This window comes from Chelonus insularis, unplaced genomic scaffold (assembly GCF_013357705.1).
Source record: "Chelonus insularis isolate UGA/USDA-ARS -01 unplaced genomic scaffold, ASM1335770v1 contig_6_pilon, whole genome shotgun sequence".
Lineage (NCBI taxonomy): Eukaryota > Metazoa > Arthropoda > Insecta > Hymenoptera > Braconidae > Chelonus > Chelonus insularis.
In genome coordinates this window covers 311,170-337,023 of record NW_023276709.1, presented here as the reverse complement: position 1 = coordinate 337,023, position 25,854 = coordinate 311,170, and the positions used below count along the sequence as shown (strand labels likewise).

Sequence of the window (25,854 nt, the reverse complement as noted above, 5' to 3'; positions counted from 1 at the left end):
AGTAAAAATTCGATTTCATATTGCATTAATTTGCAAAAATTAAATTAATTATTTAAAATGTATTCAGTTATTTTTTGCATTGCTTTAGAATCAGTATTCTATTTTATTAGTAGAAGAGATAGAATAATGGTCGGGTAGAAAGGAAAGCATTTTGATGATTCACATTCAATCACTTACTCTTCGGTAAATAGCAACGTTGAAAACAACCAGAGCCACGAAAGGAAAAGCATAATAGACAAAAAAATACATCCAGTTAACGTAAATCGTTATGTAGAGATCACTGGATCGGAGAATTGCAGGCACAACACAGTAGACAGTTACATTATATTTCCAGTGAATCTCCTCATCTATATCTACTTCCCAAAACCTGGAAACAGATAAAGTTGTTATATGACACACTACAAAAATTTAAAATTTATTTATATTCTTCATACTAACGAATTCAACAATTGATTTAATATATTTAAGAATTATTATTATATAAACTGCTAAAACTTCATTGACATTTTTAAAGAGTATTTCCTTGTGAAATTACCTTACTAATTATCATTTACTAATAACAATAATTTTTATTAAAAAACATTTGTAATAGTATATTTAGTTAATTGTAATTCAAATTATTTGTCGATAACAATGACTTAAAAAATAATTCATAAAACGATAACTAGATTTACCAATTTTAGAGAAAACAATAAACATAGAAACACGATACGTAAAATTTTAAAATCAATATATTCTGGTACGCTCCGTTGTTAAATATTAAAACAATGTCGTATATTTCTACTTTGAGAGGTTTTCGATGCATTAACACTGAAATTATGATAGAACAAATTAATTTTAATTAAATAAACTACATTAAAATATTTTAATAAAACAAGTAAAATTTACAAGTCAATAAATATTAAAGTATGCGTAACCTTAATTTTTTGTTTTACTATTATTTTGAATTGTAAAATTTTTTTTCAGACTCAAAATAGTTTAATCATTTTAGAAGATAAATAGCATTTCAATTAAATCGTTAAATCTGAAAATTTTAATTACTGTAACTGAAAGTAATATTCGGCATAATTTTCTTTACATCATACTAAATTTTAAGGAAATCGGATGTATGCAACCTAAGCTAAATAAATACCAACTATTTTTTATAAATTTTTAAATCTTACTTAGGTAAATTATAAAGAGCTGAAACAATGACAATACAAAGTACTGCAAGTCTCGCTCGACCATAAGTGCAGAAAGATCTTGCTTTGAGTGGGTGGCAAACAGCGACATATCTTTCCATAGTCACTGTTAACGTCAAGTAGACCGTGACCATTTGAGCCATGCAAGAAAGAGGATATAAATATCTAACGATGCGAGGAAAAGTTTTAAATTTATAATTAAACAAAAGCCCTGTATATGCATATATTGCTGGCAATCCATGGATCAAAACCTGTAATAAAAATATTTATAAATTAATAATGATTTGAAAATGTCAATTAGTCTTTTCTTATAAAAATAAAATAATTATATTCAACAACTTTTTTTTCATGAAATAATGTAAAAAATGAAATTTGTAAAAATTATCAATTTCAACGAAATTCCTTATTTTCAAAAGAATGTTTTACTCTAAATTTCATCTATTTTTATATTTGTAAGTGTCACCAATAAATATTTGTAGTAATGTATTTCTCAGTAGTAATTAAAATCTGACCCTAATTTGGCGTTCCGGGTATGGTCTACTTAATTTTTGAGACGTCTCGTCAGATAAAATATTCATAAAGCAGGTTGGTAAGAAAAAACCGTATACTGTAAAAAATGTAATCGAAATACAAAAAAAAAGTTTAAACTTCTCATCAGACCATCTTGACATCAATACGTTTTGAATGCCACTAGTTTTTTCGTATAGTAAACTATCATTGTATATCTCAACTTCTATCAAAGTACACGGAGAAATTTTTTTAATTAAATGTAAGTATAAAAAGTGACAAGTCCACGTTTCATAGTTTAGAAGTAAAAATATTTCTATTCGATAATAAATTTTGAGTGCTTGTAAGTTAACTTTATACTTAAAAGGTGTTTTAGTAAAATAATTATTTACGACAACTCAAAATTCACTTTTTGAACTTAAATTTAGTAAAAAAATTATCTCCGTGAATAAATAAGTAGTAAATATCTAGTAATCTGTATCATCATTATCAGGATTGCTGAATTATGTTAAATTTTCAGATGATTATGAAAATAATTAGCATAATTTAATTAAAGAAACTTCTATACATAAACCGAGTGTAAAACAGATGTAATTTAGCCGTGGGTAAGTCAACCAATTAACACAGTCTCATTGCATAACTTAAATTAAAATGCAATGGATTAGTATTGCATTTTCATTAAAATATCACCATTTTATTAAGAACTTTTATACTTTTAGAATCAACGTCAGTCTTTGATGATTCATAATATATCAATTTATTTTTCCAAAATGATTACGTACTTTATATTAAAATACCTTACAGCAGCTGGAATAGTTTTTATTGTATAATCACTTACATTTGTCAGAGATAAATTACGTCACTAACGCTTTCTGTTCAAGGCTTTCTCCTCAACGCATCAGCAAAAAAAAGGAATCAAATAAATTGGGGGATTTTCGATGCTTCAAAGTATTTTTCTTCTTTTAACTCTTAATTTTCATTGTTATTTTTTAGTCTTATGCTCTGTGACAACTGAAATGTTGTTAAAAAAAAGGAAAGTGCGGCCCCTTCATTAAAAACCCTTCAATGAAAAGTATAAAAATGAATGTCGAATTATAACTTACGAAAGTTTAAATATAGGTCATGTGTAGCCAGCCAGTTGCTATTGTTTTTGAGCTTTTAAGGAGATGAATATTGATTTTGTGATGAAAAATTCTTTTATCCCAAAATAAGGGAACGATTTTCGATAAATAGTAAAGTATTAATGGTTAAATAATATAAATCGATGACCTAGAATGACTAAATTTGTAATACGTTTGAAAAATTGTTAATAAAGGCAACTTTTCTGTCTTTGTTTCATAAATAAATCCACTTTTCCATACCAACATTTAAACATATCTCTTATTATCGGATTCTCTAAATAATTTTATCTCAGACAAAGTCTGACAATTTTCTTTGTTTTCAACATAATATTATAAAGTACACTATAAATCCAAGTGCATTCTTGTTATACATCTAAATGTGTTAAATATGCTTGTTAAATATACACTTTTAATGCGTTTCTAAGTGTGTAAAAAGTTACTACATTATTGATCGAATGGGTGACGTCATATTTAACACGTTTAGATGTATAACAAGAATGCACTTGGATTTATAGTATACACAATATCAAATAACTCAATTTAACGGTCATTATTAAGACTTTGTAGCTATGACTATTTTTGTCGTTTGAACTTTGACTTTATCAGAAATTATAGAATTTCTATATTAATTTTAACTAATTCTTGAAACCAACTTTTATATTTGTTTTTTAGAGTAAAATGTAAAATTATTAATCACTTGTTGTTTTTACAAAATGATATATTTTTCAATTACATCGTCTCTAATCATCACTTTTCGAATTTTCTGTTTATTCTCAATAATTTTATTTTTTAATACGAATGGACCATATTACTAAACGGATCACAATCCTATTTTCTTCTCTGTTATTTTGATTCTTTTTTATTTTACTTAGTTTAATGAATTTTTGTTAAAAAAAAATACATTTTTTAATAAATGATTCATTCAATAATTTAAATAATATAAAGTTTTGATAGTTAATCAAATTTTGACTTGTATATAAATCTGTAAAATAAATGATAGATTGTTTTGGAAAAAAATTTGTCCAAAGTATGTGATAAAAAAATTTACATTTGAAATAGATGATTTATAAATGATTATTAATGCAAAATTTCTAAAATATATCGTTTTTTAACACCTGAATTCTTTTCATTGTTGTAAAAATTAATATTGACATTTTTCATTTATCTAAAAATACAGTTTCATTTTTTTAGTAGGTAATGTGTTGAAAAAATTAATTATTCAATGTTTCTAATGGATCTATGATTGAAGCCCTTCAAAATTTTAATCTAGTCTAATGTAACCATATGACTGTAAAAAACATTTTTGTCTTCGTATACATTTATCCGAAATTTCGGCAATTTTTTTTCTCTTCAATAATGCAATTTTAATTTTATTATATTTAACTATAAATATATAATCAACGTGTACACTCGAACAAACTTGAGTTAACAATAAGTTCAGTTTTGTTAATATGAATTTCAGTTGAGCAGAGGTTTTCTAATTCACAGCATGCACTAACAAAACTTTGTTCAACAAGCCAGTAGAAAATCCTTGGAAAATACTTTTCCTAATTTTTGTAAATATTTAATAAAATAAATCACGAAAGTATCTGTATTTAAACAGACCTAGATGTCTTTTTTAATTAATAAACTTATCTGACCATAGATGTCATGAGGGGAATTGAGAGATTAGAGTTGAATTAGAGTTGAATTAAAGTTGAAAGAGTAGAAAAGATATTTTCAGGATACATTGAAATACCATCTTATGTTTGTGGATTCGAAGTAATTGAAATTTCATGTTTTTATTGTGCGAAAATTCATTATTACTTTTTTAGAAATATTTTTATACATAATTGAGAATTTTATCTCGAGGATAGTATCTCTTCTATCAAGTTGAGAAAGTAAATGCTATTTTGACATCAGATAGGTAGAAACTATGTGTACTTTTCTATCGTCTTTTTTGTGACATAAGGAATACACAACTTACGCGTAGTAGTTTCGACTACTTGTATCAGTGGTTCGGAAACTTGGACTATACGCTAGATAGTTGACACAAGTTAAGTCTTTTTTCAAACTAATTCAAACAAAGACGAGATATTTCTTATCCGACAACTATGGCCAAAAATATTTAAATTGTGAGTAATTTTCATCACAGCACTTGACACGCTCTTTGAAATGTTATTATACTTTTACTATACTCGAAGAATATTTCCATGAGTATAAATGAATTTTAAGTAAATTTTGTCTCTTTAAGTACACTATTATTATGCAATTGCCCTGCTTGATAGCTTAGAACTGCCACAATGATATTTTTTAGCACCCTAATGGCCAATGATTCTCCATGCACATTTCCATGATTAATTCAAAGTATACTAAAGTAACCTGTATACCTCAAAGCTATTTGATTTTTCTAATAATTATCTTGTTTTTTGAATAGACTATCGAGACTTTTCAACGTCTCTGTAACTTAAAACTTGGGGTAAAATTCTCATTGTAAAAATATTCTTAATTTTGTCTTGAGTCGAAATATTTAGTCTTAATTATACTTTGATTATATTGCTAACAAGCAACTTGAGGTACTTTTTTAAGTTCGAAGAATGTAATAATCGCGATGATTCTTCAGTGATTGTTATATTTAAATTAATCGTAGATAGGAAAGAAAAAGGGACACGAATAGGAAAAATTTGAAAAATTAGTCTAAGTTTTAATACCCTCCTCCCGTCCCTTTCAATTATTAATTTCCATATAACATTTTAATAGAATTTAACGACTCCTGTTTATGGTTATATGAAAATTGATAATTGAAAGGAGCAGAGGGGGGAGGTATTAAAATGTTAGACTAACTTCGTACATTAGTGTTCAGCAAAAAAATGGCTAAACCGATTTTGCTAAAAACCTAATCAGTTCTGAGTTTCGTCATTATGCGTCGGTCGCATTCGACTCTGGGGGTCTTAAAACGTGGAGATGTGTCAAGATTCGGGATTCGTAAAATCGAACCCATTACAATAACTTTCTACTGAGAAGTTAAAAATGTATATAACATATGCCTATTCTAGAAAAAAATAAAATATATATAGATATAATCCTTATTGATTTAGTGGCACTGACATTTTTTTAGAATACAAAGTTATCGGTTCTTATGAAATTTTAATGACTAAATTATTCTTAAAACATTTTGATGTAATCAATAAATATTTTTTCTACTTTTATTTTTATTTTTATTTCTGCATATTTTAGATACTAATAACTTTAGTAAAAAACATTTTTTAACGAAAATATTGAAAACAGATTATGTAGTCTAAATTCCTGATTGCATGGTTTTTTTGGTTTACAAAGAGATTATTTTTGAAAATATTATCAAAATATGAAATCTTATAGCTGATATTTTAGTTCTTTAACGGAACTGATGAAAAATATTTAAAAATTTTTTATCATTTATTTTATTATTTTTTCGCTTAAATGATAATAAACCTCTGAAAAAAAATTCCTTAAAAAAATGAATCCACAATCTGCATGTATTGTGACGTAATATTTGTGATTTTTTATGGAGAAAAAATAATAGTCACACATTTTTTTTTCATTCCGTTAGTATTACTGCGATATCATATATTGAGTTATTGTGCGCAAACATATGTACGCTTTTGTGTGCTGGCTCTCACCGAAAATAAATGGATTTTTGTCTGAAATTCTAGCTTGCTACTTTGTGTAGAAATTTTATTAAATTTAAAAAAATCAAATAATAATTTTGTTTAGTATAAATTTCATTTTTCAAATAAAAATTATTGTCTTATTTATTTTAGAATGGGATACATAATCATAAATAAATTTTTTAATAATTGATGTAAAATATATAAACATATAAAAAAAGCAACTTGTTATGCATTAACTACGATACCTCAATTTACGCATAATGATAAAAACAATTAAATATACATTAACTTTTAGAAAATTAAGTTTAAACTTTCTATAGCATTCATTGAATTAAAAAAGGATATTTGTCTAATTTTGAATGAAAAAATACTTGCTTCCTTATTATTGATAAGTTATTATTTATGTTTATCCCGAGAAAAAATGATCAGTTTTTGGGCGCACCTAAAGGACACCCAATTCGAGCCCAAATGATTTTTCAGGCTCTCAACGCGTCCAAATCAAGTCTAAGACTATTTTGCATGCCTAAAACATGACCAATCCAAGCCCAAAGATATTTTAAAAATCTAGAAAAGAAAAAAAATTGTCATAAAAACTCATCATCAAATTAACTTTCGGTGCTACAAATTTACATTTGTAATAATTTATTGTCATCATTGTCGAATATGATCATAGAAAATGGGCTTGAATTGGGCGTGTTTTAGGCCTGCAAAATAGTTTTGGGCTCGAATTGGGGGCTTTCAAAATTTAGGCCTGCAATGGGTTTGTTTTGGGCACTGAAAATTTCTCTAAGTCAAGATTGGGCTTCAATCGGGCCTGTATTGGGCTTCTTTTGGGCCTATTTATTTTTACTCGGGTAAAAGCCATTATTTTTCATTATTCCTACACAACTTATTATATTACATTATATTGATATTATAGTTTTTTAAACCTTGAAGTTGCTGAATTTTTCCTTAAAGTTTGAAAATTTAAATTTTGTTTTAGTCGAATATATTTGACACATTGAGTCTTTTTCAATCTTTTTCAAACTTAAGTTTTCCATTTTTCTTTTGACATCAAATACGATGATTATGTAGTGAGAAATTAGAAACTTACTTTTATTTTTCAATTAATTGTTAATAATTTATGACTAGACAAGAGTTGGTCCAAATTTAGTAAAGACTTTTAATTTTTTTTAATTTAATATTTATTTAAGTCTAGACTTGAATATATATTTGAACTTAAGTTCAAATAAATTTTTTTATTTTAACAATAAGCATACCTGAAAAATTGCAACTTACATTTTAAGTTTAATGTCAGAATTGATACATAAACTAAAGGGATAAAGACTAGACATCAGTCAAAACAAAAATAGTAGTTTGAAGCTTAAGGTTTTTTTTTTAGGTTTAAAACCATTACTTATTTTGTTTATCCCATCACTAAAACTAAAAGTGTATAATACCTTTTTGGAAAACTTTAGAATTATCATATGTAGTTAAAGGTAATATTTAACGAAATATTGATAGTATGAGTTATGAAAAGTCAAAGGAGAAATAGTTGTTTTCATTTTCAAAAACTCATAACGCAGAAACAAATGATCAAATCACTTTGACATGTCAGCCAAATAAAATAGTGTTTTTTAGTTGCCTTATCAGTTTTTATAGAAAAGTTTTATTCTGTGATGTGTTTTATGTTAGAATAAATTAAATACTCGAATACCAAAAAAATCGATATTTTTTTCTTCATTATTATTTATATTTATGAAATCATCAATATTTTCTTGTATTTTTATATTAGAAAGTTGGTAATGCAGACATTCAGAGACACCCCTATACTCTTTACCTATCTATACTCTATTTATACAGTTAAAAATATAAAATGCAAATTTGATAGAATTTGTCGTAGTACATGTTTTTTTTATCTTAAAACGTCATAACAGTTAATAAATGTCAAGCTATTTCATACACTTGACATGCATGTAGCTCTCGATTAAAAAAAAAAATTTTAAAAAGTTTATTTGTTGATGAATCACAATCAATTATGTAAAAAATAGTGACACTTTTGAAATAGATCTCATTAAACTACGTGTTATTTACTTATACCGGAAGTGTATGAAATTGAGCTTTGAACTTTTTTCTATTTATTTATGCAAAAAATAGGTGTTACCAGATTTATTTTTCTTAAATTAGATAAAAACTTTGGAAAAATGGAATAATGGGTGGTCCGATATGTTAAATGCAATGTTGATAGTAGTTATATGGAGACTTTTATTTAAACCTATTTAAAAATTTTTTAGATGTACTGCGGGATTTGACTAGACATACGTCCTCAATACACCTTCGATTTACAGTGTATACTTTCTAAGAAAACTTTGTAAATATTGACTTGAATTTTTGTCAAAGCACTTAATAACAATCCTAATTTTAATAGGATCTAAATTTCCGTAGTAATTTAACATCTAGGAATTATATAGAACATACATATATAGGGATTAAATTTGCATGAAATTGTCTTATACTGAATTCTGGAAACAAGGAGTTAGGAATTGACGTGTTTCCAACAATAACGTAAATGTATATATGCTCATTCTCACTAAAACACTTTTATCTACCCTAGGATTAATTTAAATCCTATATATCAATACCATAAAAGTTAAACTATTCACTTAAATTGAGTTAAAATAAAAAGTGATAACTCTTTTTACAAAGTACTTACTGCAGTAATGATCAACACTGTATCACAACGAGCCAGACCAATGAGGAGGTAATTTATTGAAGATTTCATCTGTGGTCTAGAGAGGATAATCATGGAAATGATGTTGCCGAATAAACCAAAGAGGCCGACTACATTCAAGAAAATTCCATTTGTAATAAACTCAAATAGAGCACCGTCATTAAGTTCTGCATTACACTCAAGCGTGATATTAGTCTTTTCACTAGAAATGGTGAAGATTTCTGTGCCAGTAAAAATATTTTCTGGTGAATCAGTGAAATTCACCAATACCGGATCTAAGTCCATTGTTTACTAACTTAATTTTTTCTAAACCGTTTGTCGGCTTCTTGCCTTTCTTATTATTATCTACTACTTTCTTTGGGTGCTATTTTTTCAACTCTCATGTTACCATCTTGGTTAATTTTCCGATGGAGTTGTGTGTCCAGTTTTCTAACCTTCTTCTTTCGTCTCTCGAGACCCCAGAAGTTTTTCTGTCGTCTCCAACGTTCCCACTTTTGTTCCGTTGAATCTTTAAATTTTCTTTCACGTATTTCAAGATTAATTTTTACTACGGTTGAATTTTTGCTAAATCCCGATGGTATCGTTTTCATTTCATTCACTCCACATGTCGTTGTGTCATTAGGAACACGTTGTATCTTTCATGTCTATTTACATCAACTGCAAACAAAAATAACAACATCGAAAGATTAATTTTTATTTGAAAATTTATTGATTGTAAGAAAATTGGTTAAAGTAATACTAGAATAATTGGTCCTCAGGGCATATTAACATTAAATTTAACGAAAATCAGTCAATCATGAATGTAACTGTTTATTTCTCTGCCATGATATATTTAACTGAAACAATATTCCAGTAGCAATATACGTATTAAATCATTCAAACGTGTTGTGCATCAATGAGCTTACCAATATCAGCTAGTCAATCACATGCTTCTGTATCATTGATCAACTCACACACCAGTTGTTGTATCACTTATCTCTAGAAGGAATCAATAGATTGAATTAACTTTTTATCAAAGTTTTTTTTCAGAAAGTACTGATCTTCACAAGACTACATAAAATGATTATTAATACAATATTAGTTTTTTTTAAACATTTATTAGATCTTTTGCATTACTGAGCTGTAGTTCACTGTAGTGATCATGATCTTGATGAACTTTAACAGAGAGAAAATATTTTAAAAATTTATTTCAAATAAAATTAAGCTATTAGTCCACAGTATAATCACCAGTGCATTAATAATTTGTGTCTGCTTGAAAACAAAGTATAATCTGAATTCAATATATTTTCAAATGTTCAAATTATAAAAGTGTAGGGGAAAGAAGGGTACAATTTAAATTAGTACATTTTTTTGAACGTTTCACTGTATCCTTCCTTCCTTATTTTAATAATTATTTAAATAAGTTTAAAAACGCCAATTGCACTTTTTGTTTATTGATTTTTCAATTCATTAATGGATTTAAAATTATTAACATTTGTTAATATAATAGTTAATTGGTTGATTTACGTTCTTTCAAGGTGTTACACTTTACCCCAATTTTCCCTAAATAAAAATTCTCTTTTTGGTAATATAACCCAATATCAATTTTTATTTAAAGTCGTGTATATGTTCTTTTTATAAGGAGTTTACATTTGTTTTCTGTATGTGAAATATAATTTTTCTATTTCATTCAAAATTTAAATATTTATCGATGTTAAGTGTATAAAGTATTTTTCGGTGAGTTTTACATTTTTTTTTCTACTATCTATAATACTTGAATTATAAGTAGAGCTTGAACAAAAATAAAATTTTTAAATTATTGCTAATGTAAAAGCGTAACTAAAAGGGTTGAAAAAATTTTTTTTCTTATAAATCAATACAATTCGAGATTAAAGAGTTTTTGATTCATTCTGAATTGTTAAAAAAAATTTCTATGAAAAATTTATAAATGTTTTTCTCATAAAAAATTATTCTTATAATTAATGATTAAATATTTCTTTTAAGATTATTTTATTTCTTTTGATGATTTATTAACTTTTACATATGTATAATAACTTGCTTTATAATAATTGCATATTAGTAATAAGTTGTTATAAAAGTTATGTGAATTTTTAGCATGACAATAAAAGTTTAATCAAAGTAAGTATGACATCATCATGCTCTTTATAAAATTCTCTTTTACTCATTATAGCTAAGATATTATCTAATAGATAAAACTTTCTAGAATGACTTTTAAGTATAGACGTTTGTATGTAAAAAAAACGTCATTACGTGGAAGTGCAGCAACGCTTATTCATAAATTTCCAACTGGCTCTGTATTCTGGCTGACGTCAGCAGTAAATCAACCAACATATACATGCATAACACCCGGTACATCAAACACTACGGCTGACCAAAGAACAATTTTTCTACTTTGATAATGGATTTACAGATCGAATTTTTTATATCCCTACGAAAAGGGAAAATCATCTCAAATAGTAAAAATTTTTTGTCAATTAAATTGGTTCAAATACTTGTTTTAATATATAGATATTTATTCATTTAATTTGTCGTATTTTATACTATTCAGCAAAAAAAATCTAAAAGAAGCGCTTTTTAATAATTTGCATTAAAGATAATTTAATATCCTTAATGTTTAAAAATATTATCCTAGATAAGTTTATTTATATGTCGGAAGAATAGTAAGAACAGTTAAAGAACAATTAAAGGAAGAGTTATAAAAAATTGAATGATAATTTTCGTAATTAATAGGTAAATAAAAAACCCATACATTAAGAAGGTATACTTTTGTTATACTCATATGGATAAATGTTGGATTAATTGGTCAATTAAGAACTCTATGGCTCTACGAAGAAAAAAAAATCGATTTAATAAAATTATTTCAGTTAATTCTGAAATATAAGTTTTTTTTATTTAATGGAAAACAATCTTTTGTTAGGAATGAATGCTATTGAACGTTCAATTGATGATTTACTAAATGAATATTACGATGTATTGAATCGGTTTTTATTTTTATGTAGACGCAATAAATCATTTGTTAAAAATAAATGAAAAGATTACTTTGGTAATCTCTATTCAGTAGAATATACTTGTTAGATTTAGAATAAATCACAACTTTCAAAAATCATCTAAAAATAGTAAAATTAATATTAAGTTATGTTGAAATTGAGAAGAGAGATACTACTATTTTTGGTATTATTTCCCAGTTCATTGAGTTCCTACATTAACTGATATGAAGGAAATTTTCCATTTTATCACAGAGAAATTTTTACTTCTTCATCCTTTATGAAAAACCCGTTAATGGACGATTTTTGAATAGTTGAATCTATCTCTATCATTACTGTTGCTTTGATATAAAAGACATTTTCAAAAAATGATGATCATCAATTTTAAATTCACCTTTTATAGCTTTTAAAAATCTCATCTGAAAATGCTACTTTTTATATTTTAGAATGGATATCAATTTTTTTACGATGTAAATAAAGCATGTCATTTGTATTAAACATAAATATGTAATGACAAGATGTATAAAAACTTTTCTTAGCAGTGATTATGGTACAAACAGTTAGCATACATATGTTACTAAATTTAATGTATTCGAATACATGATCGATTCGATAATTGTGATTAAGAGTTGAATGTTTAGGCATACTGAAGAACAGTAATAATAATATTTACGATAAATATACAAACACCTGCAGTGTCACATCAGCAAGACTACGTGCCAAAACCTAACAGACATAGTTGATGATTATTTTTGGTCAGTTGTGTCACATATGCCTGATCTCTGTGCCGACCCCTTTTGGAAATTGATGCACAACAAATTAAAGTATGTTAAAATCCATAGTTTGTATGCAGAAATTTTACATTAAAAATTTAATGAACAAAATAGACTTGAGTGAAGAGTTATATAATTAAGATTCTGTAAGAAAGAGTTTGTTCAGTACTTGAGTAAAAATAAGATTAAAAAAATGACAGAAGTTATGTATCTTTATAGAAGAACGTGATAGAAATCAATTCATTTTTTGTTAATTTATTTTCAGTTTAGTATAAAAAAAAGTAAATAAATAATCATGTCATTAAAGTAAAACCAATTTTGTAAAATTTGAGCTAAAATTACGTGACCAAAGTTAAAGAGAGGAGATTTATGACTCAGCAATTCAGGCTCTTTTACGCACAGTCCGAGTAAACTTCTACCGAGCATTGTGTTACAGTTTGTCGAGAATTAAATGTATCATGCTCAGATAATTGAATTATTTGGGGAAAAGATATTTTTTTGACAAATATTAATTGAATGAGAGACCGAGAAAGAAATTAATTGGCTACGTAAATACTTTATCAACTATTTGTAATGTCTTTTGACTAATAATAATACATCTCGCTATCTTTTTGACTTGTCAGTTTGTACAGATAACTATAAGAACATTCAATCTAATTATACTAACTGTTGGAGGGGATTTTACAGAAGAGTCAAATCCTTGAGAGAGTACGGTGACCTTGATATTTTGCTCAAACAATTTTGCTCAACTTGAGAGGACTAATGAGACTGAAGGTCTGAAAATCTACCTAAACATTAATGATTTTATTTAGCTCAATTTTCGATTTGCCGGATCATTTAAAATCCATTAATTCTAATTTGAATACCAAAGTTTTCGTTCGTATTGATACACTAGAAAAAATCATTTATTTTTAAATACTAGACGGAACAATATTAATTGATTAAATAATATATACTATTATAAATATACAATATTATGGTGAAATAATTCGTTGAATAACACTTTTGTGAGTTGGAGCCGAACAAAAAAAAATATTGTATTGTTTTATAATATTTACACCATAATTTATTTTCATGAGTCTCTAAAGACTAAATTAGTAAAAATTGTCTTACGCAAATTATTAATACTTAATATATTGATTACATATTACGTACAAGTAATGAGTGTTTCTATCAACTATAATTCCTAAAAATGCCATATACCTCATTATGTTTAGTATATTATGAATACTATTAATTAAATTTTTTTTATTTATAAATAATTTTAATTCAATCAAATGTATATTAATAATTATTGATAAAAATCTTTATATTGATTAGACATTCATTCTTTTTGGAATATATACATATACTACATTGACCAGATTAAATGATACAGTTAAAAAGTCTGTAGCTTAAAATTAATAATAAATTTTGAGAAAATACCAACAATTTAACTTGCATATTATATAATTGATAATGAAGATATAGTATATTAAGACTATTTGTTATTAAACTTCATATGGATTATAATATCAAGGAACATGATCAATATAATGGACTTGTTATGAATAAACATTTATGACTATTAAAAATAGTTTTACTACTCTTTTTTGCAACAAAAAACATACTTTATTGCGTTATCTGGTAACGGTTACATAAATCAAATATGAACAATGGATTATTATACATAGTTGATATTAATGAAGGGGATGATTTACAGGATGATTAAGATAAAAGTATTGTTAATTAAATAAGTCGATAGATGCAAGAAAAATATCCGAGAGAAAAATTAATATGAAATTATAACCTCAAGTGCTTTAAAAAGATTCATATAGATGAGTAAAAGAATGACATAAATCCCTTTGAGATTTTTGGGAAGCTCTGACTTCTCACGCAAGCTTTACTGCTTTTATTTAAACATATGTTTTTATGTTAACAACTTAGAAAATGAGAAATTCAAGAGACTACACGAAGACAATTTTTTTTTTTACATTTTACTGAGCGGCCTAGTAAATTTTACTATGTGCACGAATATGGTCCCGCATTACTGGAGTGTCCTAGTGTAGTAAAATTTACTGGGCCGCTCAGTAAAAGGTAAAAAAAATTGTTCACAGTGTATTCAGTTAAAAATATGATATTTAAAAGATGTTAAAAAGAAAAAAGTAGTCAAGGACTAAATGATCATTAATCATCATTTGAAGCTTTAAAAATTAAATAGATATGTGATATGTGATTGCTATTTTGATGAAGAAAGTTTTGTCCTTAGTTTTCCCATTTAATTGGAGAAAGATAGAAAATGTTAATGTGTTTCATATGATTTAAAACATTATGATAATTTCATTACACAAATTTTGCTGCTTAATTTTTCAAATAAAGGGATATCTGCACGAATTCACTTTTTCATTTACAATAATTTGTCTCAAATACTTCATGGAGGTAGAAGATGTGTGTCATTGCGATTATATAGAGAAATATGCAAAGAGATAAAAAATGATGTCTGAAGGATATTAAGGACAGTCTTTGAAAATTCTCCAGAGGTTGAAAGAGTAAATTTTTATACATGACATAATGTATTATTGCCTGTTACTCTACGACGCGCTTGACACCTAAAAAAGAATAGATATTTAAATGTATCAAGCAAAAAAACTTTAGAAATAAGAATATTTATTACTTATATCTACAAAACGTATTTTTTTAATTTTTTTTTATGACTGTTGTTTTCATACGTAAAAGTACTTGTGATATTTAAACATAGTAAATGATGTAAGTACTTTGGATTAGTTTTGTCATTTCTAGAAAAACATGATTAAAAATTTATTCTATTTTTTTACAAAAACTGTACTATATCTGAAAAACCTTTTAAACTGATTTAAAAAAATTTACAATTATTACGCAACGTAGTACGTTCCAAAGATATTATAAGGATTATTTTTTTAGTAAGTTTTATTTTTTTAAATTTTAAATAAAAAAATAATTTATGCTACCATTATTATATAAAATATGTTGTGATTAACGCTCATTTAATTTCGAAACATTTAATAACTTGTATGATATATTGAGTTTCAAGCATTTTCGTACTCAGTGTATTGCATTTAATTGTGAGGATGCTCAACTAAATTTGTTTTAGTATAGATAAATTGCAATTAGTAGCAACAAGTACTTTTACCAAAAGAAACTATTGTGCTTTAATTAATTATTCAATACAAATATTTGTTTTTTTTCATAATAAAAAAATGCCAAAGTAGTAAACGCTTTATAAATCAATGATTAATTGATTGTTATCTTATAATTGCAAAATTTTATTAAATATCAGTGCTCTTAAATTGAACACAAGTTAATTAATCGCTATAATTGATGATAATATATACTTGGTTTCGAGAACATTTGATAAAAATTTTAAAAAATAAAAACACTAATTTTTATTGTATTAATAATAAGATAAAGTGTCATATATATATTCGCAAAAATTAAAAAATCATTTTCGAGCCAATTTCGTTATTTGTATAAATCTTTGTAACTATTATGGGTAGTATAGATGAATGTATTCATAAGTATAGTCATTGTAGTTAAGAGCAAAGTTGTTTACAACTACTATTGAAACAGTTATTAAGTCATTTAATCAATTATATCAAATTAATTTAAGGATTATAATTATACAAAAATAATTTGAATGCATAAGTAGACAGCAGGTATTGTTAAAAGTTTTAAACAAGGATTATCATATACTTATTATACTGGTGTGAATTTAATAGAAGACTTATTAAAGAGCACAAAAAATCATCTATTTGATTTTAATCGAATATTTTAATTATAAATGAATACTAATAATGTGAAGTAAAAAATAGTATTTAGAATATTGAGATTCTCTTTGAAGTTGCTTTTGAATAGACTATTTAAATAGAATAAGTTAACGTGGTATTTCTGAATAGAATAACAGCAACGTATTTAATATAAATCGTATGTGAATCTCTTTGAATAAATATTATCTTATTACATGAGTATACACCTATTTTAATAATAGTATAATAATAATGTCTATTTTCAACATTATGTAAATTGTTGATACTCTTTATGAAACTATGAACAAAAACAATATAGAATTAGTGTTAAATATTAAATTATAAATATTCAAGAAGAACAAATTTTTTTAGTCGAATTACAAATAAAACCTTACTTTCAGGGTCAAGAATAATCAATAAGATTATTTGTATAAGTTATTTTATAAATGATTATTCATTTCATTAAAAATTTAATTTACGTTCAATACACATAGGAAACATTATCAAATAATATTGATAATAAGTATAAATATACATAAATAAAAATTACAAATACATATGAAATTAAAGAAATAAGTAATTTGTATTGGTGACCATTCAACCATTAGTGTGCCTGGCGCCACAAGAATTGGAATTTACCAGTACAGGATAAACATGAGCTCGACACTTTATTTGGTCCCAAGCATCCTAACATTTTTATTCAAGTTAATTTGATATATCGTGAAAGTAAATGAGAAGAAAAAAAATAGGGTGGACAATATTGTTTTCTATTTTATAAAAAACTTTCATCTCATCATTAACGAAAATTTCTGTCAACGTTTTTTTTACTCTTTTTACATAAAGAGATTTCTGCTCATCTCAATATAGCATAAATCTCATTAAATTAAAAATTTTATTCAATATTATTTATTTTTATCTCAAAAAATGCAATAAAAATAAATAATAATAATGTAAAGGTAGTGGAGATGGTTATCTTAACGTAGTACTGTGGACTTGATTGCACTCGACAGTATTGTTCCATCTATGGGCATCATTATAAGCAATGTATCCTCCAATTGCCTTGTCCCACATATGTATGTAAGTATCAAATGTTGATACATACATTGGTATATCTACTTGAATCACTTTGATATACTGACTCAAGCTCGCATTACGAAACAATCTCTAATATTGAATATATTTAATGAAATTCGATGACTAATATAATATAATTGTAAAATATATGAGCATATTGCTAATTGTGTAACAATGAAAGTAGAAGATAAAACAAAAAAGACACAAAAATCTATACATAATAATACTGATTGAAAGCGGAGAATGCTATTTATTGCATCGAATTTCATTGTTTACTATTCAGTAATATTTTCGTTGAGGTTTTTAATAATCAGATAATATTTTTTTGTAAACAACTTTGATAAATGAAAATAATAAAAAATTACTACCATGTATCAACTTTATTCGTAACACAATAAATGAAGTATCATTAATCAAGATTTATTTGTCTCATTTATTTTAAAATCTTTTAAAATGTTCAAACGATTTATTCATAATATTTTAAATTAAATTCAAGTAGTATTTTATATTGAAATATTATTTTTACACATTTTCAAATATACTGATTAGTAGCTACATACAATTTTTTATTTATTTTTTCACTAATTTACTCCCGATTTTTATTGATAATATACTGTTTTTAAATAGTAGAAGATACATCATACATTAAAATCCAGCTATACTGCAAATAAAGTGAAAATCATTGTAAATCTAAATTTTAAATTAAACATACTTGATTACTAAAATCAATATACCTCACAGGGAATTAAGAATGTGAAATAATAACATGAGCGCTGAATCTGAACAATTTATTCATATCAAAGGTATTCCAAAGTAAATAATTGTCACAATGTGATTCAGTGATTTGCTGTGATGTCAAACAGTTGAGCATAAAAGTACTCAACTGAAAGATATTCTACTTATTGATTTAGAATGTAAATAAACTTTTCACAAAAATCTTGAGTAAAAAAAACAGAGTTGGATTGTCTAAATGACACTAGTTTTCTTGTTATCAGTCCATTAATTAATTTATCAATGATAAAATGTATGATTTACATACTCTTGTTTCGTTTCAGATTTTTATTAAGGTAGCATGATTCAATAATTCAAGATATTAACTTTGTCATTAATTGATCGATTTATTTTTTATTGATAAATCACTTTAAATGAGAATGAAATTCCAAATCAAGAGTTTTGCTAATAAACTCTTCTCTCCAATGTTAAATGTTATACCTAATTTTTGTAATTTAATTTTATCATATTGACATTGATTGAAATATACGTTATTTAGTTTAATGGATGTTTTCATTGTTTCAATAAACAGATTAATTATTAGAATAGTTTTATCTGACAATGAAATAAAATCCACAATAAAAATGTCAACAGCATTCGATGGATTGGCAAATATCTTTTAGGTAGTTTGATACCACATATTAGTAGTCGAAATAGTAATGATTTTTTTAAAATTCACACAGAGAGAATTTTTTCACTAAATGTAAGTGCAAAAATGACAAGTGCACGTTTCGAAATTTAGAAATAAAAATATTTCTGTTCAATAGTGAATTTTGGGTTGTCGTAAGTAAATTTGAAACTTAAAAGGTGTCTTAGTAAAAGAATTACTTAAGATGACTCAAAAATTACTTACTGTTGAACAACTTTTTACATAATATGTGTATACGATTTAGAATGCTAATTTATGAGAGTTGAATGCAACAGCTATTGATGAGAAATGAAAGAAAAATTATAATTAGTATAAATTGTTTTATTTAGAAAACAGTGTTGAAGAAACAAAGATAGATACCGAGTTATAATGTCAAAATATAAATTTCAAAAAAAAATTGTGGAGTAAATCATGTTGAAATTTGACTCAAATACATTTTATACACTATTTCTTATATTAAGATGCTTTTTACTGTGGGTAAACTATGTCGATTGTTAATACATCATTAATTTTCGGTAAAATTGAATAAAGATAACTTAGAAAAATACGATCTTTAAGATTAATTTAAAAAAAAAGGGTCGTCAACTGTGAGTCTATCAATGCCAAACTACTTTAATGGAATTTTTTCCAAAAGTTCTATTATAGGCTGACACTGATAAATAACTTGGCTGTAGTTAATTGATATTAAACGCTACCTAATGTTTCTTATAAATGGTAAAATTGAAAAACTTAATCCATTATGTTAAGATATTGTTTATAAAATAGTGATTACAATATATAAAGTAAACAATTAAGGGTTAAAAATAATAAAAATATGTAGTAGAAGGATGGTTGATAGTTTGAAAAAATTTTGATAATATTAGATACTATTTGTCATCAATTAGTTGTTTGACAAATTCAGTAGAAGTTAATCGTATAATCAGTGTAAATGCTATTAAATTGCATTAGTAAATTACTTTATAAGTTTAGCTTAATCCATATAGTATAGGTAAGTTACATAATTTACCTGAATAAATAGAATTATTATTATGACTAAAATAAAATTAGATAGAGAAAACGTAGAAGAATAATAAATTAAAGGAATGGAAATTATATTTATTTTTGGAAAAATTTATTATAATTTACTGAATTAATATAAGTCAAAAAGAATAGTAAATATGTACGCGTTTTTATTTGAACGAGGTCAGAAAAAATTAAGAAACAAATTTTAAGTTTACTTTAAAAAAATTTTATCTTAATTAAATGAATTAATTAGAAGTGAATGATTATAATATCTAAATATAAAAGATACATTTTACTATACATTATATTTAAGAAAAAACCACTTATTGGAATATATTTTAAGTGCTAATTAATGCTTATTATTATATGTTATCTTTTTATTTGTTTAATAAAAAGATAACATATATGAATATTTTATTGATATTAAATACTTGCAATTGTTATATTAACTTCATGAGTATTAGCAATAAGTAAAATAAATTTGAATAAATTAAACATGAATTTATAGCTGCAAATAATTTATGCATGCCGATAAATCGAAATCTCATACGATCATCAATAAATGTAAATTAAAAGTAATATAATTCTCTGTTTACTATGGTTAAATTTATTTGCCAATGATCAACAAATTTCTTTTAAGTAATTTTAAATGAATTTTATTCAAAATTATCGCAGATTGTTTTATCTATATTGTATCAATGTAGTAATGATTGTTAAGACACATCTATTTCTGTCTTCGAAAAAATAAAAACAAACTGATTATTCATTTCTTGACGATGAATAAAAATTATTGAAAACAGCAGATGTAGTATGAAATTTTCAAATTTATATTTTTACTTATTTTTCAAATGTTAATTTTATTTAAAAATTTCTAAAGATAACTCAAATTAATGAAATTCAAGAGCTGTCAAATTTATATATAACATTGCTCATAGAATTTGGATATGGGTACGAGCAAGACAACTTAATCCTGAGTAAATGTGTTGTAGACTTGGACAAAAATGAAACAGATTTTGTTTTAAAAATAATTCACTCAAATGCCAAATAGACAATCTAGTTGATTTAATTAAGTAAATTTTTTTTTCATTAGATTATTTAGAGATTAAAAGAATAAAATAAATTAGTCATAATAAAACTATAGATCGTGATGGTTAGATTAAGTATAAGAAAGGATGAAAAGAACAATTTAAAAGCAAAGGTTTGTTTGATATGACATGTTTTTATTGTAGCAAAAAAAAAGAATCTAAGAGGACTTTTGTCGTGGGTTTTGCGAGCTTGTCAAGATAATAGATGGGAATTAAAGAACCTTAAAAAAAACAAAAAGAGTCTAAATAAAAGGTAACCATACAAATTTTCTCTAAAATGTAAACCTTTTTTCTGGCATTTTTTAATGAACTAAAGTGGAAATTATTTATGGTAATTTATAGATTGATGAATTTGAAAAGGGAAAAATCAATTTAAATTTAAATTTCCAGATTTTATAAAATGAAAAAAACTAATAGTTATGTTAGCATAAGTAGTAAAGAAGTCATAAGATAGAAATGAAATATTCTCGAGGATTTTCAACTAAGTAATCAAATAAATCTTGCAATCCCTGGTTGTTTGGAATCCCTCAACATATACTACTATCTTGAGCTTATTCCACATCCCTTTTTAGTTCATAAAAATGATTAACTTTGAACTTCGCTCCCTATGTCGATTATACATTCAACACTTCAATTATCTCTAAAGCCCTTTACTGGTGGAATGAGCTTAAGATTGAGCTATTCTACATTAATCCGTACTGTTATTTATGACTGTTAAATAATTTATTCTATTTTATTTTTAACTGTATATAAAATTTTTAAGTTTCATAGAAAAAGATAATTGAATATATATTGAGTGTTTTAAATTTTAGTAATAAAATTATTTGATGATTTATGTCGTATAGCATTATTTGATTTAGACATACAATATTTTAACAAAAAAATTAACGTAAAATATTTAAATAATGTGGAAATATAGAATATAGTCATTCTCGTATCATGTTAATAAAAATAAGCCATATGAATTATTATGTAGAGATATATACAATACATAAAATTAACAATCGTATACCATATGCTAGAAAAAAATTACAGTAAAAGTGTATAAATCAATATATAAAGGAACTTTTCTTAAAAACGATATTTGACGATAAAATTGGTAATCATTTTTAAATAATTACAGAATGAAAAGTACTTTAAATGACTTATTTTTATTCCCTGAATTATTTGATGTTTTGACAATACTATTACTTTAAAGAAAAAAGTTAATGCATTACTTTTTCAAAATTATTTAAATTTGCCGAAAATTTTTAGTCATTAAAATGTTACAGATCATTTAAGTATGGTATTTTATATATCTCGAGTATTCATTTTTTTGTTCTCCTCCATTCATATGCATTGTAATTATTTTTAACCTATTTCTTAGTCAGTTTCACTCTGACACTTTATACTCGTGTAAATAGACCAGCATTACAAGTAAGATTCCTTTTATTAAAAAAAATAACTGTCAATAGAGTACAGATGTTCGATTTGTGGAAGTAAATGGTATTTAAAAATATACCTGTATACAGGAGCATTATATACCGGATGTAATTCCATACAAAATTCAATTAAATCACCAATTTCACTGAATAAATTCATAATTTTTATTAAAAAGTTTCATATTCGTTATTCTTCTGACATAAGATATAATAAATATGTATTCATAGTATCACAACTATAAAATTTTGTTACTATTGATTAGTTCACATAACAAAATTAGATATTAATTAATCGATATAATTGTTATATTTTATAGCTGATGAAGTAAAGAGAATTTTTTAATTTTTTCAAGGGAGTATTATAACTAAATTGATCTTTTAAAACTTATTCAATTTATTTCTCTAATACCTTTTGGCTTATTTTTCATTATTTAATTATATATTTTTCACGTCTGCAGCAGACTTAAAGTCTCATTGTTATAATGGAAATTCTGAGCATTAATTTAATTTCTGTTGAACAAATACTAGATGTCTAAAGGCACTACACAGTTAACAAAAGGAAAGTTTGGAAATTTTTCTTCTAAAAAAAATAAATAAACTTACATGAAAGATAAATTCCAATGATTAAGAAAAATTTCAACACGACCTTTCACTTAAATGTTTGAACAAATTTTCAATCTTCAATTATCCTCGCTAAAATTCACCAGACACTTAAAAAGTGGAAATTGATGTCACTGTCTCTGTAAAGCTGCTGAAGAAGCAATGTATAAATAACATCCACGGGTTGCCGTTAAATTAGACGTCGAGGTTTGCATCTACTGAAGTAAATTCCCTTGCTGTTGGTATTATGTTCGTTTCCGGAAAACTACAAAACTCCCAAACTCTCGTATAATATGTCTCGACTCTCTTAAGGTTCGATCTGAGCTTACAATATTTCTCCTTTAATCCAATGATTCTTCACGTAAATTAAATTGTAGGATTTCAAATGACGCCTTTTTAATTGTGAACATTTTGATCTACAAAAACCAAAGAACCGGTACTTTGGTTTAAATTAAAAGGGTTCTTTTAATTTAAAAACTTTAAAGATTTTCTTCCTCATAATTGCCACAATTTATTCATTTTCACTACACATTGTACATTTTTTTACACAAACATCACTTTTTATTTTATTTTTTTCACAAAATAATTAGTTTATATAATTTTGTTATTTTTATTAAAAGGATAAAAAATTTTTAAAATAACCACGACAACTAAAGAACAGTGAATTGAGTAGTAAAGAAATAGTTATGGTGTCATTACTCGATAAATTACAAAGAACAAAATGATGACACTTGACAGTGGAGATCAGTGTAACTTCAGGGACGATAGCTTGGCGCTCTTGAAGCGCACTGATGAGCTGCTATCCGAGTCATCACGAATAAACCCGACGGTCAGCGTGTCAGGAATGCTTCTGGCAATAATCGTCGCCTGCGCGCTCAGTTTGCTCTACTCCAAGGGAAGACTCTTTTTTTCCTTTTTCTTCATTTTCCTTCAATAAAAAAATACACTATTCTTATACTTGTTAAATTTTCGAGTCTGATGAAAAACTCTACGAAAATTTTATTGAAATCTTCCAGTTTTTAACGTTTTTTTTTGTTTTTTCAATACTTTTTTTGCTTATCGTTGTTTAGAAATAATGTTCCGAATCAAATAGTTTTCTCTCCGAATGTTGTCATTTGAATATAAAAGGTTTATTTTATTGAATTTTAAAAAATAATCACTAATTATTTATTTGAAATTCATTACATTTTTAATTGAATCACTTCAACTTAAATGCTTTGAATGAAAAAAACTTTAATAAAATAGAATCAAAAGCTTCACTATTTACAGAAAATATCAGTAATATATAGTGAAAAATACAGAGTAAATATTTCAATTAGTTTCATCACCATGGCAGTATAATTTTCGACTTTCTGGTATAGTTTAGAAAATGTGGTGTGTACATAATTTTATATTCACAAAAAAAAAAGATAAAATATCGTTAAGAATTTAATGGTCTCTATCACCACGTGAAAATCCCACGTCTTGGCATTGAAATGTTTTGTAGCACAATGGGTGTTTTTATTTTCAAATGATTACTTATACACATGGGTATTTTAGTGACGAAATAACTTGTTTTTCATGTTGACATTTATACACCAAAAGAAGATATTCAATTCTATCGAAAAAGAGTAGTGTAAGTGAATTATTTGTTTAACGCAAAGACTCACGATTTTATAATCGATGACAACTATGTATATTTATGTAAATTTAAATAATAAAATATATTACGAAAAAAATGAAAGATAAAAAACGATGAAACTTAATATTGATTCTTAAGAATATTCTCCTTTGTTTTTTTAATTGATTATTCAATAGTATTAAAAAAAAATGATATCCGCAAGAGTTTTAGTTAACAATTACATTATTATTATTATCTACTGATAAAATAGAATATTCGAATATTCATAATTGCTTCTCTTCTATTGTATAGTAGTACAAAGGGTGAATTGTATAAATATAAATAAGTAAATAGTTTTTGCACGGTATTTATCATTAAAGTTATTAAAAGCAATAATATAATGTTGAATTTTCAAAATAACTGCAAAAAATTTTTTACTGAAATTATGTATAAACAATAAATTTTCTTCAATATAGAACGTATACTTTTTATAAAGCAACCCAATTCCCGAAACCTATTGCCGTAGGATAGAATTTATCAAAAAGTGATATATACGTAAGTATTAATGATAAAAGGAAATAATTTGAATTCTATCGTAAGATTCACTTTCTGCTTCTTTATAGCAAATTCAATTGTTATAAATAAAAAGAGTAGGTTTCTATACATTTTACATGGTCTATAACTTTATTCTAGTAAAAGAAAAAATTACGCATTGGAAGCATTGAAATATGTTACGTAGATCCCTTTTTCAATTGTTTATAACAAATTCAATTGTTATAAAAAATTTATATCAACAAAAAGTATCCTACAACCTTCCCTACAATTTCCTTTACAATGTGCAAAATTTCGTTGCAATCCGATGAACTATTTCGGAGATTACCCCGAATAAACAGACAGACAGACACCAGAAATTTATATAGTGGTATAGATTAAAACAACACATACACTACGGTAATATTATTCTATTCTTCAAAAGTAATTTAAAA

At 25.3% G+C, this 25,854-nt stretch overlaps 1 protein-coding gene across 2 annotated transcripts; it reads right to left on the bottom strand.

Annotated features, from left to right (window-relative positions):
• Positions 1–68: 68 nt before the first annotated feature.
• Positions 69–24,041, bottom strand: LOC118070850 (FMRFamide receptor). 2 transcript variants are annotated; one of them, XM_035089687.1, is made up of 4 exons: positions 23,272–24,041; positions 9,131–9,805; positions 1,164–1,432; positions 69–367 (listed from the first exon to the last, which is right to left on the bottom strand). In XM_035089687.1, the coding sequence occupies exons 2-4, from the start codon at positions 9,431–9,433 to the stop codon at positions 166–168; spliced, it is 774 nt and encodes a 257-aa protein (XP_034945578.1). In that variant the 5' UTR covers positions 9,434–9,805; positions 23,272–24,041; the 3' UTR covers positions 69–165. The 2 variants fall into 2 exon arrangements, with proteins under 2 accessions (XP_034945578.1, XP_034945579.1); XM_035089688.1 differs by lacking the exon at positions 23,272–24,041 and adding an exon at positions 10,054–10,126.
• Between the last annotated feature and the right edge of the window lie 1,813 nt (positions 24,042–25,854).